General features: G+C 40.4%; 1 protein-coding gene across 1 annotated transcript in view; it reads left to right on the forward strand.

Annotated features, from left to right (window-relative positions):
- The window catches only part of LOC126194955 (apoptosis-resistant E3 ubiquitin protein ligase 1), a 476,952-nt gene that overhangs the window by 385,156 nt on the left and 75,041 nt on the right, over positions 1 to 16,755 (forward strand). The window contains exon 9 of the mRNA XM_049933344.1: positions 15,306 to 15,517. Within this exon, the coding sequence (XP_049789301.1) occupies positions 15,306 to 15,517 (212 nt within the window). The remainder of the gene's footprint in view (positions 1 to 15,305; positions 15,518 to 16,755) is intronic.

A 16,755-nucleotide genomic window follows, 5' to 3' on the forward strand; every position in this document is an offset into this window, starting at 1 on the left:
CGCAGCTGATTGAGATGCCGACGCACCTCACCAGAGGGCCCCAAAACCAGATACATAGCGCGGCCGAGGCAGCGAAGAATGCACCCTGCGAGCCAACGCCGTGAACCTCGATAGTTGCGATAGAACACAACGTCGCCTGGAGCAAAAGCAGGAGTCTCCCGCTGCACAGGAACCTGATGTGGCGGATGCAGCAAAGACATCAAGGTTCGATGAGGACGACCGTGGAGCAACTCAGCCGGCGAGCGACCATCGCGGGGCTGAGAGCGATACGAGGACAAAAAGAGCAATAACGCGTCCTCCTGAGAATGCGACTCTTTCAACTTCAACATCTGTGACTTGAAAGTCCGGACCAATCGTTCAGCGGCACCGTTTGACTGAGGCGAAAACGGCGCGGACGTCAGATGTTGAATACCATGGGCCTTGCAGAATGACTGAAAGTCTGCGGACATGAATTGTGGGCCATTGTCGGAAACAATAGTCTGCACACGTTCAATCACACCTCGCGATTCTAAATCGTGTAATGTCCTTGCGACCTCATCACACAATGCGTGGGGAACATTGTGCGCTCTGAAAAATTTCGGTTGCGCGTTTACTTGCAGTTCCAAATGTGCTTCATAGTTCTTAGCGCAACCAAGGCCCAGTGCAAAAATGTCTGCAAATTCTTCACATAGACGAGAAACACTGGCGAAAGGCACAGTCTGGTTCACTGATAGGACCTGATTTACTACAGACAAGTTAAACAACTGAAATAAATCTAAACCAAACAAGTTCACTGCCGAAGAAGAACGAAGAACGTAAAAAGACACAAGTTTTGTTTGTCCCTTGTATGTTGCAAGAAGGCTGCACTGTCCTAACACAGGGATATTCTGTCCTGAATAACTTGTGAGCTTAACATTTGCGGCACGCAATGGAGGTGCGCCCAGTTGTTTGTACGTGGCGTGATTGAGCAATGAAACTGCAGCTCCGGTATCGAGCTGCAACGGTATCACTTGTCCGGCAAAGTCCAAATCTACAAAAAGTTTATTGTCCTGCTGACGACAAGAGCGACTTTCACGTGCAATTTGAACTGAGACAGGTACAGAATCACGTGCGACGTGACGGGATTTGCGTCGACGTCGACGCACACTGTTTGTGGGATGAACACAGTCACTGTTAGCAAGAGGAACACTGGGCGGAGTGGCACTAACTACATGAATGTCCACGGGCGAAGGTTCCCGAGCCTGTGTGTCCTTGATTCGATTCCGGCGCGAAGCAAAGGGCCTGGAATGGTTGTGAGTGTCCGATCTAAGCTTTTTCTGGCAAACACTTTGAACATGTCCTTTCTTATTACAGAAAAAGCAAATAGCCTGGCGTGACGGGCAATTCTCACGCGAATGTCTAGTTGCACACCGCGGGCATGATTTCACTGCATTTGCTTGCTTGCGCGGGTCACGTGTTTGAGAGCTAGGCCGCAGCTGCGTGGACGTGCGCGAGGGCTGTTTAGCGGCCCGTGCAGCGCGCCCGGCGGGCCGGTTAATGTGACACACGGCTGGCGAAGTTTCAAATGATTCCTGAGCAAAGTCAAGTGTGTCTTGCCTATCTAAAATGTCTATCACTTGTTGAAGGGAGGGATTGACGAGTTTCAAAATCTGTTCCCGTATGCGAACATCAGAAATGTTCTGTGCTATTGCATCACGCACCATAGTATCTGAATAAGGGAGTCCACAGTCACATTCAAATGCACAATCCCTAGTAAGTCCTTGCAAAGTTGCAACCCACTCCCTATTAGTCTGACCGGCCGTACGGTTTGTACGAAAGAACGTATACTGTTTTGCAACAACATTGACTGTTTCCTTGAAATAGGCATCTAAAGCGGACAAAATTTCTTCGTAGGACAGAGTTGCTACGTCGCGTCGGGGAAACAATTTCACTATCACACGGTAGGTGGACACACCCACACACGAAAGCAAAAACGGCTGCCGCTCATTAGCTTGAATTCTGTAGGCGGCGAGATGAAATCCAAATTGTCGAGACCATTCCGGCCATGTTTCTTGGGTTGAATCAAAACTACGGAAGGACGGTGCAACTGCGTGTTGTGGCTGCGGTAGCGATGAAGCGGCGGCGGCCGCATCGTTTTGCAGCGCACGTTGACTCTGGACGAGCTGTCCCAGGGCATCCAATAACGCCTGCGTCTGCTGATTCTGCAAGCGATAAAATTCGGACAGTACATCTGGAGAATGTGGCGAAGCCATGACACAAGCAAATTAGTGCAATACGAACGCTAAAATCCCATCCTCGTCGCCAATGTAGTGGACTGACAAGGCAGCCAGTCCACAGAGATGGGTAGCCGAAAGGGCACACGTACACACACACCAACTGGCGCGAAGTCTGGAACAGGATACGTGATGAATGTGATAAAGAAAAGAACGTAGCTACTAGAACACTTAACTTTTATATCGTCCTTTGGTATACAGCATTCTTGATGATACAAGTGAGACTCTTTAGATTCATGAAGTAACTAATGGCGCCTTGCTAGGTCGTAGCCATGGACTTAGCTGAAGGCTATTCTAACTGTCTCTCGGCAAATGAGAGAAAGGCTTCGTCAGTGTAGTCGCTAGCAAAGTCGTCGTACAACTGGGGCGAGTGCTCGTACGTCTCTCTAGACCTGCCTTGTGGTGGCGCTCGGTCTGCGATCCTGACAGTGGCGACACGCGGGTCCGACATGTACTAATGGACCGCGGCCGATTTAAGCTACCACCTAGCAAGTGTGGTGTCTGGCAGTGACACCATAATTTGTACTGCTGGCTGTCGTTTGCTGGTCTGCACCTGGAGTTTATTGTTTGAAGAGCAGTGTCAACAGTAATCTAAAATTTCTCCACACAACTTTTAATTTCAATTTCTATGCTGCCACAATAATTAAACAAATTTTGCAAGGAGAATTGCTTAACATTTGTTACTTTCTCCTTTTGTAGGGAAATAAAGTGGGTTTCCTGGACTGCTTTACTTAAAAATTTCCTGTGGAAACACATTCTTGTAGGAATTGTAGAGCACAGGAATTGTAGAGCACAAATCATCTTGAATATAGTCATGAACAATGTACAGAGCATATCAAATGGTTCCACTTAATTAACTTCTATTAAAAATATAATAATAATAATAATATTTCATCAAAAATAATACAAGAAATTTCTGTAAGGCTTTCAGAGTAAACTTACAGGGATACCAAGCACCTAGCTTGTACTTTAAAAAGCCCGATGGTTCTTTGGAAACTAATAAGAAAAATAAATGCAATATCTTAGCCCAATATTTCAGTTCTCTCGTCAACTGTGAACCACCCCAAGAAAAATTTGTCTTCTCTTCTCCAGTATTCACACACCCAGTCTTGCATGCTCCAGATCTCGAGGAAATTATGGAGATAGTCACACAGTTGAAAAATAAAAAAGCACCAGGAGATGATGGAATCATTGCTGAATTCTGGAAACCAAACAATCCTATACTTATGCAGAAACTACATCATATAATATCAGACATATGGATGACAGAGCAAATACCAGAGGACTGGAAATGTGCTCTCATACACCCGATACACAAAAAGGGTGACAAGACAGACATCAACAATTACAGAGGAATTTCCCTGCACCCAGTCACTTACACAATCCTTTCCAAATCACTTTTAAACAGGATAGAATCCCAAGTAGATGCACTAATTGGTGAATACCAGGCCAGATTCAGAAAAGGACGATCATGTGCAGAACAGACCTGGTGCTTAAAGACAATATTACAAATGCGGAAATATAGAAACACTGTAATTACATTCATCGACTTCAGGAAAGCATACAATTCAGTGGACCATGAAACCCTGTTTAAAAGCATGGAAGTATTTGGAATTGACCGAAAGACCCAAAAAAATCACAGAACAGGCACAAAAATCACAGAACAGGCACTTACTGGAGCAACATCCAAAGTGAAATTCATGGGTGAAATATCAGAACGCTTCGAAATCAAAACTGAAGTGCAGCGGGGATGGACTATCCCCAATGCTTTTCAATATTGTTCTAGAAAAGATCATCAGGGAATGGGAATCTCATACAAAGGGCATCCAAATTGGTATCAAAAAAGAGAACTGAATTAAAGTCAAGTGCCTTGCTTTCGCGGACGATATTGCAGTTATCACCAATAACAGAACAGAACAGAAGCAATTGATGCAGTGGAAAAAGTACATGAAGTTTCACAAATAACCGGACTACAGATATGAAAAAACCAAATATATGGAAAGACAGCCAGAAAATAAATCCCCTTTAATCACCAAACATGGTAAAATTGCACAAGTCTACCATTTTAAATACCTCAGAGAAACTATACAGTCCTTAGGATTAAATTGAATTGCCAGTTAACAAAGAATCACCAAGCTCCAGAAGGTCTACAAGCTAACACGGATGCATTACAAGAAGTGCATTTTGACAGACTCAAAATTATGGCACTATAAAACAGTGATTCTTCCAAAAGCAATCTACACAGCTGAAACAATGGTGATTTATGGTCCTTCAAAAATTAGGGAAACAGAAAAATTCTCAGGAAGATTTATGGTGCAATCAACAAAAACGGTATTTGGATGAAGAGACCACAAAACGAGCTCTATATAAAGACCAACACAGTAACAGACGAAATCAGAAAATGCCGAACCAAATTTTATACACATGTCTACAGGATGGAAGACACCAGAACAGCAAGGAAAATTTTCAATATTATAACAAAGAGTAAATGCAGCACAACGTGTGTAGTGAGAAACAGAAGTTATTCATTCTCTTAAAACTTCTGTTGCTGTATGAATTAGTGAAGAATGGAGAAACTCTGCCAGTTACAAAACTGTTGCCAGCTTTCCTTTATTAGTAGTCTGTATACCATGTAGAGTCAGCTATAAATCTGTTGCTAAATGAATTTGAACACATTGATTTCAGGATCTTCTGAGTTTAAATATTACATGTTTCTGAATTCTGACTTAAGTCAGCAGTTTTCAATAATCTTTCATTCATGATATTTGAAGGCTTTTCAGGAGACTGAGATCTCAGCCTGGGACTCTGATCTTCATCATTAGTATGCTAAAACTTACAGTTATCCTTTGAGCTGTCTGAACATGGACATCTACCTACTGATATTTTCACTTATTAAGTACACAGGCATGATGTTAAATGTTGTACTAACTGTGGAGTATTTCTAAGAGCAGCTGCTTGTCAACTTTAAATGCTGATTCAACTGAAATATCGTACTGTTTCTAAATCATCATCCAATGGTGTCTCCAAGAATGTTATAAGCTGTTGATATCTTTCTTATATACTTCTCACTCAGCCTCAGCCTAACCATGAAGGGTGACACCTTTTAATAACCAAAATGTTTAAAATCATACATTATTGTTTACTAGTAGCCCAAGTGCTAGAACAGGAATCTGAAAGTGGAAAAGGATTCCATCTCAATCCCAGGAAATAATATGAGGGTAGTCATAAAGTTTTAATTATCACCTTAAAAAATCGAGCTGAGACCATGAGGTTTGGGGATGTTATTCCTTCTCTACTTATTCACTATTCAATGTAATGTATTTTTTTCCAATGATGGATGACTTGATGGAAAACATGCCCATAGAAGTGTGCGTTGTTCACGCAATGTTCCACATCAAAAATCCCCTCCTCATCACTCTGGAAGTGCCTGCCATACAGTAATTTCTTCATCCAAGGAAGGGGAAGAAATCACTGGATGCCATGTCAGAAGAATGTAGGGGACGAGGTGAAATTTGATAGCCCAAATAAGTAACATGTGTGACAGCGTTCTGTGCAGAAGAAGCTGTGGTGGTGATATTGAGCAAAAACAAAACTTCATCAGGAGATTTCAGTAATATGCCCCTTATGAGTGTAATCTGAAACTGAATCTTGTCACATCAACATGGCACTGTCGCCCCCCCCCAATCCCACACACACACATATTCTCTCTCTCTCTCTCTCTCTCTCTCTCTGCACTGCACTGCACTGCACTACACTTCCTGAGGATTCCTCCAGAACATCTATGTGGTATTTGCCTTACCTATGATGATTATTATTACACACATTACAGGCCTTTTATCAGACCATGCGAAACATTCATGACTACTTGTTCGTCCTGTTCTTCCAGTACTCCTTCATTGTTCACTAAAGGCTCTCTTCCTTTCTTCAGTCCATTTTGGCCTTTGGGCTTTATTTGCTGTTTTCTCTGACATCACTTGCCATTTCTACACCTTTTGTCTAGAGATGCCTTTGTCCATGACGTCTGTTGAATCTATATTTCTTTCCAGATCAATTTTTACTTGTGTCATCCAGGGTGTAGTGGTAATGAGTTGCTGGATGTACCTGAGGATTCTGTTGGTGAGTCTGTTCTGTGGGAGTCTGTTGATGTGTCCATAAATTTTAGTCACCTCTTTCTAATGTCTGCTGCGATGTTGGAGAACTTCTCTGTGGTGTCCCTGGAGTGAAGCCTATATCCTTCATCTGTGAGTTTTGGTCCAAAAATTTTCCTAATGATTTTTCTTTCCTGTGTGAGAATGTTCTCAAAGTCAGTTTTTGTGCATAACATCAGTGTCTCACAGGCATGTAGCACCTCAGGTTTGATTACAGTGTTGTAGTGACGAATTTTGGTGTAGGTGGATGGACATTTCTTGTTGTAAATACCCTGTGTTTTTGTATAAGGCTCTCTTTAGGGCAATTTTCTCCTTTCCTGTCAGTTTGAGCACTTCACATAAGTACTTAGTGTGTGACCCTGTTGATCTTGCCATACTTTGTGTTCGAATTTGGTATGTTTAATTTCGTGCAGAAGAACTCAGTTTTCTGAAATGAGATCCGTAGCCCTACTTTTTCTGCGCACTCTTTGAGTACTTCTATCTGTCTGATTGCTGTGGTTTCATTACCTGTGATTATTTTTAATTATTTTTAGTTGGTTGTTCCATTTGAAATCACTTCATGTGCATCCTCCTAGATATTTTATGGATGTTACTGCTTCCAGTGGTTATCTGCAATTTTATAATCATATAATAATGAATCTTTCTGCTCATTTATCTGCAGTCTATTACATTTGTTTATGTTGAGTGACAATTGCCAATCTCTGCACCGAGCATCAATGCTCTGGATGACTTGCTGCATTTTGCTACAATTTTCTAGCATTGTGACTTCTCTAATTAAGACACCATAATTTGCAAAAAGCCTCGTGGAACTACTGATGTTATCCACCAAGTCATATATGTATATTGTGAAAAGTAGTTGTTCTGTAATGCTCCCTGGAGGAGGGGGGGGGGGGGTTGCTCAGAGTTACTTTTTACTTCTGAAGATTTTCCTCTGTTGAGAATAACGTGCTGTCTTCTATTTGCTAGAAACTCTCCACTTCAATCACATAGGTGGGCAGATATTCCGTAAACTCCTATTTTGTTCATTAGGTAGCAGTGTGGAATTGTATCAAATGCTTCCTGTAAGGCAATGAACACAGCATTGACTGCTTTCTAGGTGTCATGGATGAGCAGAGTGTGTTTCACATAATTGTTGTTTCTGGAACCCATGTTGATTCCTACAGAAGAGATTTTTGGTCTCCAGAAATGTCATAACAAGCAAGCATAAAACATGTTCAAAGATTCTACAAGAAAATAACATCAGAGATACAGTTTTGTTTGTCTGTTCAGTGATGCTTCTTGAAAACAGGAATGACCTGCAGTTTTTTCTAATCATTAGGAATGCTTTGCTCCTCCAGCGACTTGCAATACACTGTTGCTAGAAGAGTTCTACTGATGGAGAAGTCATTTTGAATACTTAATGTAAAACCATACTGTAATCCCACCAAGCCCAGTGGCCTTTCCTCTGTTGCTTTCTATCCTATTTCAAATTCTGTCATTTTGACATTCGTGTGACAATTTAGAGGAGGAACTACATTGCAGTCTTCCTCAGTGAAGCAGTTTTGGAAAAAGACTTTTTGTATTTTGGCCTTCTCTGTGTCATTTTTTATTTTGATGTCATTACAATCAGTGATTTGTTTACTGATTTAATGTCAAGACCAAACCTTCTCAGCATTTTATTTATTTTTTTTTTTTCAAGTTGCTAGTTTGATGAAGATGTTAAAAACTGCTCCATGGCTGAAAACTGTTCCATAACTGATTTACACTTTCACTACTATTGTGTTGATTGTGATACACCAGTCTTTGAACACCAGGGCCTCAACCTTTCATGCAAATCCTAGTTATTCATAGGGAGATGGACTGCCACTTTAATCCTTGTCATTCAGACTTATCGGACAACACTGGAAACATCTGTGCCACCTAAGCGCTGTGTCATATGATAGTGCATTATTACCAAACACCAACTCAGCATGGCTTGTTGCCTTCAAAAGGAGAAAACTAATTACTGCAAGATAATCCACTTTATGAATGGAATTGGATGCACTAATCTGTTTTGGCTGCTCTAGTGGCATGCTGCGGTACTATGGCACAGGGATTTCACTGTGCACCAGCACTGCAGACTTAAACCTTCTGATATGCCCTCCCATCTGCAGTAAAATGTGTTGTTGAACAATGCTACTAATTTTGGTCAAAGTTATTTTAGCACATCATGTTACAAGAAAGGGGGATGGAGTATTAAATACTTAGCTCACATAGACAACGTGTTGTCATATTTCGATGAGAAGTACAAACTTAATTATAATGATGTCATATTATAAAATTTTGGTGGTAGTTGCTGCAAAAAATATACTGTTTTCCTGAAGGCTTCAAATTTCTGACAACTGTGAGGTAGAACAAACTTCAGAATGGGGAAATTGTGCACAAAAGGTGGAGGGGATCACTTTCCTGGTTGTCCCTTCAGTTGCCATTTTCTTTGTATCTATCTATAATTGGTATTTAAATTTACAATCTACAAAATAAACTAATTATGTACTAAATAAAGTATCTGTCCTTAATTTACTAATGCTGCTGATGTTCTGAGATATACAAAACCATACATTTTAGTATTACTTTCCACACTGAACAGGGAATATAGGTAGCTACTGCACAGAAATGAAAGGTTTTTATTACACACCTTTTAAAATTGTCCTGGGTTTGTAATCACTAGGATGATGTTTCCAGAATTTGAAAGACCTTGTCTAGCTAAGGAATCAAAATCTTATAATTTCTAAATTTTCTTCAGCATTTGCACTGATCATTTATAATTCGGAGATATCCCACATAAGCTGTGCAATTTTCGTCGTTTAAGTTGACATTATGCATTCAGAAAGGATTTACGGTGCACTTATATTTTTCTTTTGTCTTTTTCTCATATAAGAGAGTGCAGCAACATGTGGAGAATAGCCTTGGGATCACTGAAGTTGCAACTCTGGTACTCTTCTTTAGTGTTTACTTCCACATCATTTATTCCCCTCTACTTTCCTTAATGATAGATCTCCATCTCTGATTTGAATATTTTCTCAGCCATTTTATATAGCTTGTGCCATACAGCTTCATCTTGTACTACATTTTGTTGCCTTGTTAATTTCATTCATCATCATCAGTTATCTGCTATATTAGCAGGTCCTTTGCCTCTCCATTTTCTGCGATCCATTGCTTCCTTCTTAAGGCTGCTGTATGTTGTACCATCCATCATGTCATCCAGTATCTGGATTCTCTTCCTTCCTCACTTCCTTTTCCCTTCTACATAACCTTCTAAAACTGTTTTTATCAGTCCGTCATTCTTTCTTAATATATGCCCAATCCAATATCTTTTTCTTCTCTTTATTACATCTATTAACTGTCTTTTCTCTCCCACTCTTCTCAGTACCTCTTCATTTTTTACTCTGTCCATCCAACTTATTCTTTCCATCCTCCGCCATGTCCAGATCTCAAAAGCCTCCAGCCTCTCTCTGTCTTTTTTCCTCATAGTCAATGTTTCAGCGCTATATAGAAGAACACTCCATTCAAGACATTTTATGAGTCTCTTTCTGAGTTCTCTGTCCAGACTACTGGAGAAAATTCTCCTTTTCTTATAAAACACCTCTTTTGCCATTGCTATGCTTTTTTTAATTTCTGTGGTGCACTTCCAGTCGGTGTCTAACTTGCTTCCAAGATACTTAAAATTTTGCACCTGTTCTAGTATTTCTCGATTCAGCATAATTTTTATTTCCTTATTTCCTCCTAGTGCCAATACTTTTGTTTTATTTGTGTTAATTTTCATTCCATATTTTTTTCCGTTAGTTGCAATGGTGTCCACCAAATCTTGTAATTCTTTTTTCCCTGTGGCTAAAAGGACCATGACATCAGCAAACCTCAAACACCATATTCTTTTTCCTCCAATTTCTACTCCTTCGTCATCTAATGAGCATTGGTCAATCATATTTTCCAAGTAGATGTTGAAAAGAGTAGGTAATAGACAGCATCCTTGTCTTACTCCTTTTCCTAGTCTGATCCAGTTTGTACTTTCTCCTCTCACTTTAACTGGAACTTTTTGATTAAGATATAATGAGTTTATAAGTCTTCTGGTTTTCCAGTCCACTCTCTTTTCCCTCATTATAGTCATCAGCTTGTCCCAAACCACATTGTCAAATGCCTTTTCTAGATCAATGAAGCACATATATAAGTCTCTTCCTTTTTCAATAAACCTTTCTCCCAAGATTCATAGGAGCCATATTGCATCTCTGGTGCCCGTATCCGTCTAAAGCCAAACTGCTCCTCACCAAGATTCTCCTCCATTACTTTTTCAAGTCTTTTATTAATTATTCTTAACATCACTTTGGCTGCATGTGAAATGAGGCTGATTGTCCTGTGCTCGCTGCATTTCTCGGTTCGTTGTTTTTTCGGTAATGGAATCATTACTGTTGTCAGAAAGTCCTCAGGCCATTCACCACTGTCATATATTTTATTACATAACCTCAATATTTCTCTTATTCCCTCTTGGTTCAAGCATTTTAGTATTTCTCCCAGTGTTGTATCTGTACCTACCGCTTTGCCATTTTTCATTGCAGCTATGGCAGACTTTACTTCTTCCATTATGATGGTTGGTCCTTTCTCGTCATCACTTACAGTGTTGTGTGATTCAAGTTCCAGAGTTTCTGGTTAGCTATTTGTGTCATATAGCTCTTTTAGATATTCTTCTCATCTCTGGAGGACATCATCATGATCTTTGTACACTATCTCTTCGTCTTTACTCATAATTTCCATAGTAGCACTTCCTGCTCTGTTTGGTTCCCATGTCATAGTCTTTACTCTGTTGCATAGTAAGTTGTATCTCCCCTTCCTGTCCAGTTCTTCAGTTTCATCACATTTCCTCTTTTAGCCATTTTTTCCTAGCCTGTTCTGTTTCTCTTTGCAGTTCATTATTTAACCTTCGGTATATCTTCCTTGCATCTTCAGTGCTCTTGTTTTTCAATTTTCTTCTCTCCTCCATCTTGGAAATCATTTCTTGTGTGACCCATGGTTTTTTTGACCTTTTCCCTTTCACATATCCTGTATTTTGCTGTCCTGCTTTAATGATTCCTTCTTTCAGCATATTCCAGTACTCGTTGGCATTATCAGGTGGTTCTTTGTCTCGTAATGTGTTTAGAAACTCCCGAGACAGCATTTCTGTAATTTGTTCTTTGTTGGATCTTATCTTCTCTAAATCCCACTTCTTCACCATGGTCGCCTTCTTCATTTTTTTCATTCTTATTTTATTTCTGCCATAAGTAAGTTGTGGTCACTGTTAATATCTGCACCTGGTAATGTGTGCACCTTCTTGATTACATTCCTGTATCTTTCTTCTACCAGTATAAAATCAATTTGGTTTCTGTATTTATCCCCTGGTGATTTCCAAGTGTAGAGCCTCCTCTTGTGGTTCTTGAACCGTGTGTTTGCCTTTACCTGCAGAAGTCAATTAACCATTCACCTCTGTCATTTCTCTTTCCAAGACCATGACTGCCTACTATGTTTCCCTCTTTCCCTTCTCTCACAATGGCGTTCCAGTCTCCCATTACTATTTTGCAGCATTTTTTATTTTCGTCCATTATTCTGTCTATTACATTGTACGTTTCCTCTACAATTTGGTCATCATGTTCTGAAGTTGGCATATACACCAGGACAATCAGTAAATCTTTTTGTGCTCCTTTCAGCCTTGCACCAATAACGTGGTCATTTGCATAGCCTACATATTCCACACATTTAGCCAATTCCTTTGTCATAATAATTCCTGCTCCCAATTCAATTCCTGCTCCCAATTCATTCCTCTTACTTCTCCTCCTGAGTAGTACAATAAAAATTCATCTGACTGCAACTCTCAATGTCCATTCCATCTTACCTCAGCAACTCCTACGAGGTCCATACGATTCTTTTCCATCTCTCTTTTAAGGTTTTCTAGTTTGCCTGCTTGTAGCAGAGTTCTAACATTCCAGCTTCCAATTCTCATTTTTATTTTTTGCCTGCTTTCAAGTTGTCCCCCCCCCCCCTCCCTCCCTCTGGAGATCCAAATGGGGGACTATTTTACCTCCGTACACTGATTTAACATGAGAAGAAGCCATTTTTGTGCATAAAATGGAGACTGCATTATGCAGGGAAGATAATCTGCAGTGGTATTCTGTTGCCTTCCATAGTTCTGGAGGCCACCCCTAACATGGGATACAGACGCCTTTTGCAGCCGCCCACTCCAGGTCAGATGCTGCATGAGAAGTATAGATTGGAAAATGAAAGACCCCTATCCCTCAAAACCTAATAGTGTCAGGGTCAGAAAAGAACAAGAGCTGGCCGAGGGTGGCCAGATAGGAAAGATAAAAGTGAGGAGCCTGGCATAAACAAGTGGAAGCAATGCCAGGACTCAGCTTGGGGCCCCGTGGTCGCCAGCCACGTATCACTAGGTGTGACTCCCTGAGGACAATTTCATTCATATTGAGTCAAAATTCTGAAATTAATACAGTGTCAAAATGTTTAAAGGCAACCCACATTCCTCACAGTTATACTTAGTGCTAATTTCTCATCTTTGATACCTTGAGCAACAGAACAATTAAAACCCACATCCATATCCCATCAGTATAGCTCAACTATGAGCTAGGCAAACATTTAACATTACACTCTTAGGTTGTTCTGGAATAAAATAGTGCATTATTTCCACTTATGGCTGACAAGAAGTTTTATTGATATCAATTGCAGTTTTGACTAATTTCTTTATCAAATGTACAAAATAGGTGCTGGAGTTCACACTGATAATTCTATAAGGCTCTACATAGATTAGATCCCAATCTGTCATGGTAAAGACCTGAATGACAGACATAAATGGTGTAACAACTGAATTTTGTCACTCAAATTATCTCCTTAACAGCTGGCGTACAAATGCATATGTAATCAGCTGTACTTTACTCAAACTACAGTGTGGGTTCTCACATTATCCTTCTGGGAAATGCCACTTGCTACCCAGGTCATGAAGTGTATGACAACTGGGTTTATCATTTGTGCCACATATTGACAAACATTCAACCTTCCTTCAACAGTTACCCAATCAGTCCTATTTTTTCATATCCAGTAGCGCACTACGCTAAGATTCCAGGGCTTGGAGGAGTATGGGTCTTAAGAATTGTTGCTTCGTGCAATCTTTCAACAGTTTGTCTATGTACATGTTGGCATCAAACTTATTGCAACAAATTACTGAACACCAAAGAATACTTATCAGGGCCCCAGTTGACTCTGGCTTTACATCATGCCAAGTCTCTTTTTGCTTGTAGCTTGGTGTCTGTTGTATCATGCTTTCAATACTACCATAGAGGGAAATTTTACTTGTCACCACCCTAAACTATTTATAGTGCACTGAGGGAAACATTATGAGAGGACAACACTGAAATACTGCTAATGAGTAGTGACAAGAACACACACATTTATTGTCGAATGTCAACTTTGTACAAATTTGCTCAGGCAGCAGGCCCTGAAGTTCAGTTACTGCCCCAGAAGCTAAGGCTGGGTAGTAAACAGTTCTAGTCCCACTATAATGTCCAGTGAAGACAGGCTGGTGTGGACCTGCAAGAAGCAGATGATGCAGCACAAAGTCCACAAGTACAAGGTGGTCTTATTGGTAGTTGAGCTGACTCGGAACTGCCTGCTCTGCTGTGGCTCAGCGCATATCACTTCTCTAGTGGTGCCACTGTTGCAACTTCTCGGTGCTGCAATTGCTGGGCTACGTGCTGTCTCTGGAGAGAGTTGTCGGCCTATCGACACCAGTGGTGCTGCTCGGTGGTGCGTGCTGTGCGTACGACACCACAGTGTCAGTAAGGAATGATAATGGCAACTTGAGCTCTCAACTGAGCTTCAGGTAATCTGATCCCAAAGATTCATTGTGACACACTGCCTGTAACAGCTGCCCAGATTACAGCTGTTGTTGTCTATCCATAGTCAGAGCCAGAAACATCCTACAATCCTCTCACAGTGCAGTCCTTTCGGAAGGGCCTTTGCACATTCTTCTTGCCATACTGATGTCCTGTGCCTGTCCCATCACTCCCCATTCTGCAGTCACAGTCATTACACTAAGCTGACTGTCCATGTTATCTGTCGGTATGATGCCCCCATGTCCCTCATGCTAATGATTCAGACTTACTCGCGCGCGCGCACACACACACACACACACACACACACACACACACACACACACACACACCTCCTGGGCATGTTGTGTTGCAGTCTACACCTAAAAGGTTCCAGTAACATTAGAAACACTCAATAGCCATCATGTACTCATTTGTAATAATGACCTTTTTATGTACCGAAAATAAGTTTACATAAGGATGAAATTTTAATCAGTATATCACAGGCATGGAAGCATTGGGGTATCAGTTTGGTTAGAATTTGGTCAAGTTGTTCACTGTGCCACATTTTCCATTCTTCTTAATGTCTTTATCTGTGTTCATCATTTGCATAAAGTTTTCAGTTTCTCTCTGTTACAACCCTCTTCCCACCCCCACCCCCTTTTTTTATGCACAAAAAAAATTAAAATGCGGTGTGCGATGTTCATTAACAAATCATTCAGCAACCTGCTCTTATGAAGTGAGCTGGTCTGTGTAGGGATGTAGGGGAGCATTTAAGTCTTTATCCTTGAGCAGACTTATATACTTAAGTTTTCTGAGGGTCTCCATACCTGCTTAAAGGAAATTCCCAGATGGATTTATCCTGCATTTTCATCTACAAAATATTATAATGGAGTTTTGTGTTTGTTCAATAATTTATTACTTCAATAAATGTCGTGGGTCTGTTCAGCTCTGTATACCAACAAATGATGTAAAACAGAAGCAACAAAAAAGTAATTTTGATAATATAAAAAAATAATGATGAGATAATGTTGCATCTCTTACAGTAAGTGATGCCGCTCTTGTGAACAAGAATGTTGCATCAAAAAATCACAACATTTGTTACGAGGCTCGTCTTGTGAGTTTACATGGAGAACGCCTATCGAAGCCAAAGAAAGTTTTTTGCTACGTTTCTCCAAAGCAACTCACAGTTAAAGAACTGTTGCTTAAGTTCATTCCAAAGAGGATCATCACATTTCGCCTGTGTCCATCCACTAAGGTAAGTGATGTCTCCTTGCAGTATTTGTAGTAATAACAGCAACAGCAACTGCACTTTGTCTTATTTTTTACACTTTCAGAAATGACTAATGAGACCTATCCTGGAGTATCAATTTCTTTTACAGTTCAGACAGTATTTCTTTTTATATGACCCCCCACCCCCACCCTGTAATGAGTTTATGGTTTAATTTATTTTCTACTCTCTAAGTTCCATTTCATGCAACCATCCATCATGCAACCTTTAACTGCTTAAGTTTGAGCCTTCAAAAACCGTTAATATACTCAACATGAGTGAACTCTTCTTACTTTGTGTGGTGCATCCTACAATATTTTGTAGGTGTCTTTTCTTCCAGTAGTATTTTTGTTAGGTCTTTGGACTGTGGACTTTTTTATTATTTTCCATTTTTCATTATTTTCCCCAGGTTCTAAAGCAAAAGTTTGCTTTGTGAAGAGCAAAACTGGACCCACTTTGGGGTAGTAGTCAAGTTGAGGAGGAAATAGGCATAATTCTCAGCTTCCTTGTCCCTGTTTACTAAAGTGCTACTAAACTACATGTTTCCTATTTACCTGTATTACAGTTCCCACTGCCTGGAGAGCTACTTAATGTGTAGCCATTATTTCTGTTGAAATTATGGGTACACATTCAACTCTTGATGAAATGAACAAGGTCACCTTCCTATGGAACCACAATAAAATAATAGCACACACATTAAGAAAGAATGGTGCCAAGCCAATTTCTGTCATGTGCCTGTGTGCTGCTAAAGACAACCTGTGTTGAGTATTACTCAGCAAACCAAACTGCTAACCTCAGCACAGTGACAGCACTGTCATATTTATGCTCGAGAAGCAAGGGGGGTAGGTAGTGACAGTGTACATTCCAGTACTCTTACAAGTGGAGCACTGTCACATGTATATGCCCGTATGCACTGCTGAATGAAGTGCCCTTTTAGAACAAGAACAGAAACAGCAAGTACAGCATATCTCAATTTTGTTGCTCAAGATGCTTCCCTGGAAGAATCAGTAAAAACATCCTTCTATGATGATGTCACTGTTTTCCAGAGCAGTGATTGTTGATTAATTGCCTGCCATTTCACTTGCAGATGATGATGCCAACTCTTTGTTAGAATTTATGCCAGATGATTTTATTATATTTTCTGTTTCCTCAGGCAGTCATCATACACTTCTTTGACATGATACAAAGCATTTCAAGGCTTCTAATGTCACAATAATAGTTACTAA

The sequence above is a fragment of the Schistocerca nitens genome, chromosome 7 (assembly GCF_023898315.1).
Source record: "Schistocerca nitens isolate TAMUIC-IGC-003100 chromosome 7, iqSchNite1.1, whole genome shotgun sequence".
In the NCBI taxonomy this organism is placed as follows: domain Eukaryota; kingdom Metazoa; phylum Arthropoda; class Insecta; order Orthoptera; family Acrididae; genus Schistocerca; species Schistocerca nitens.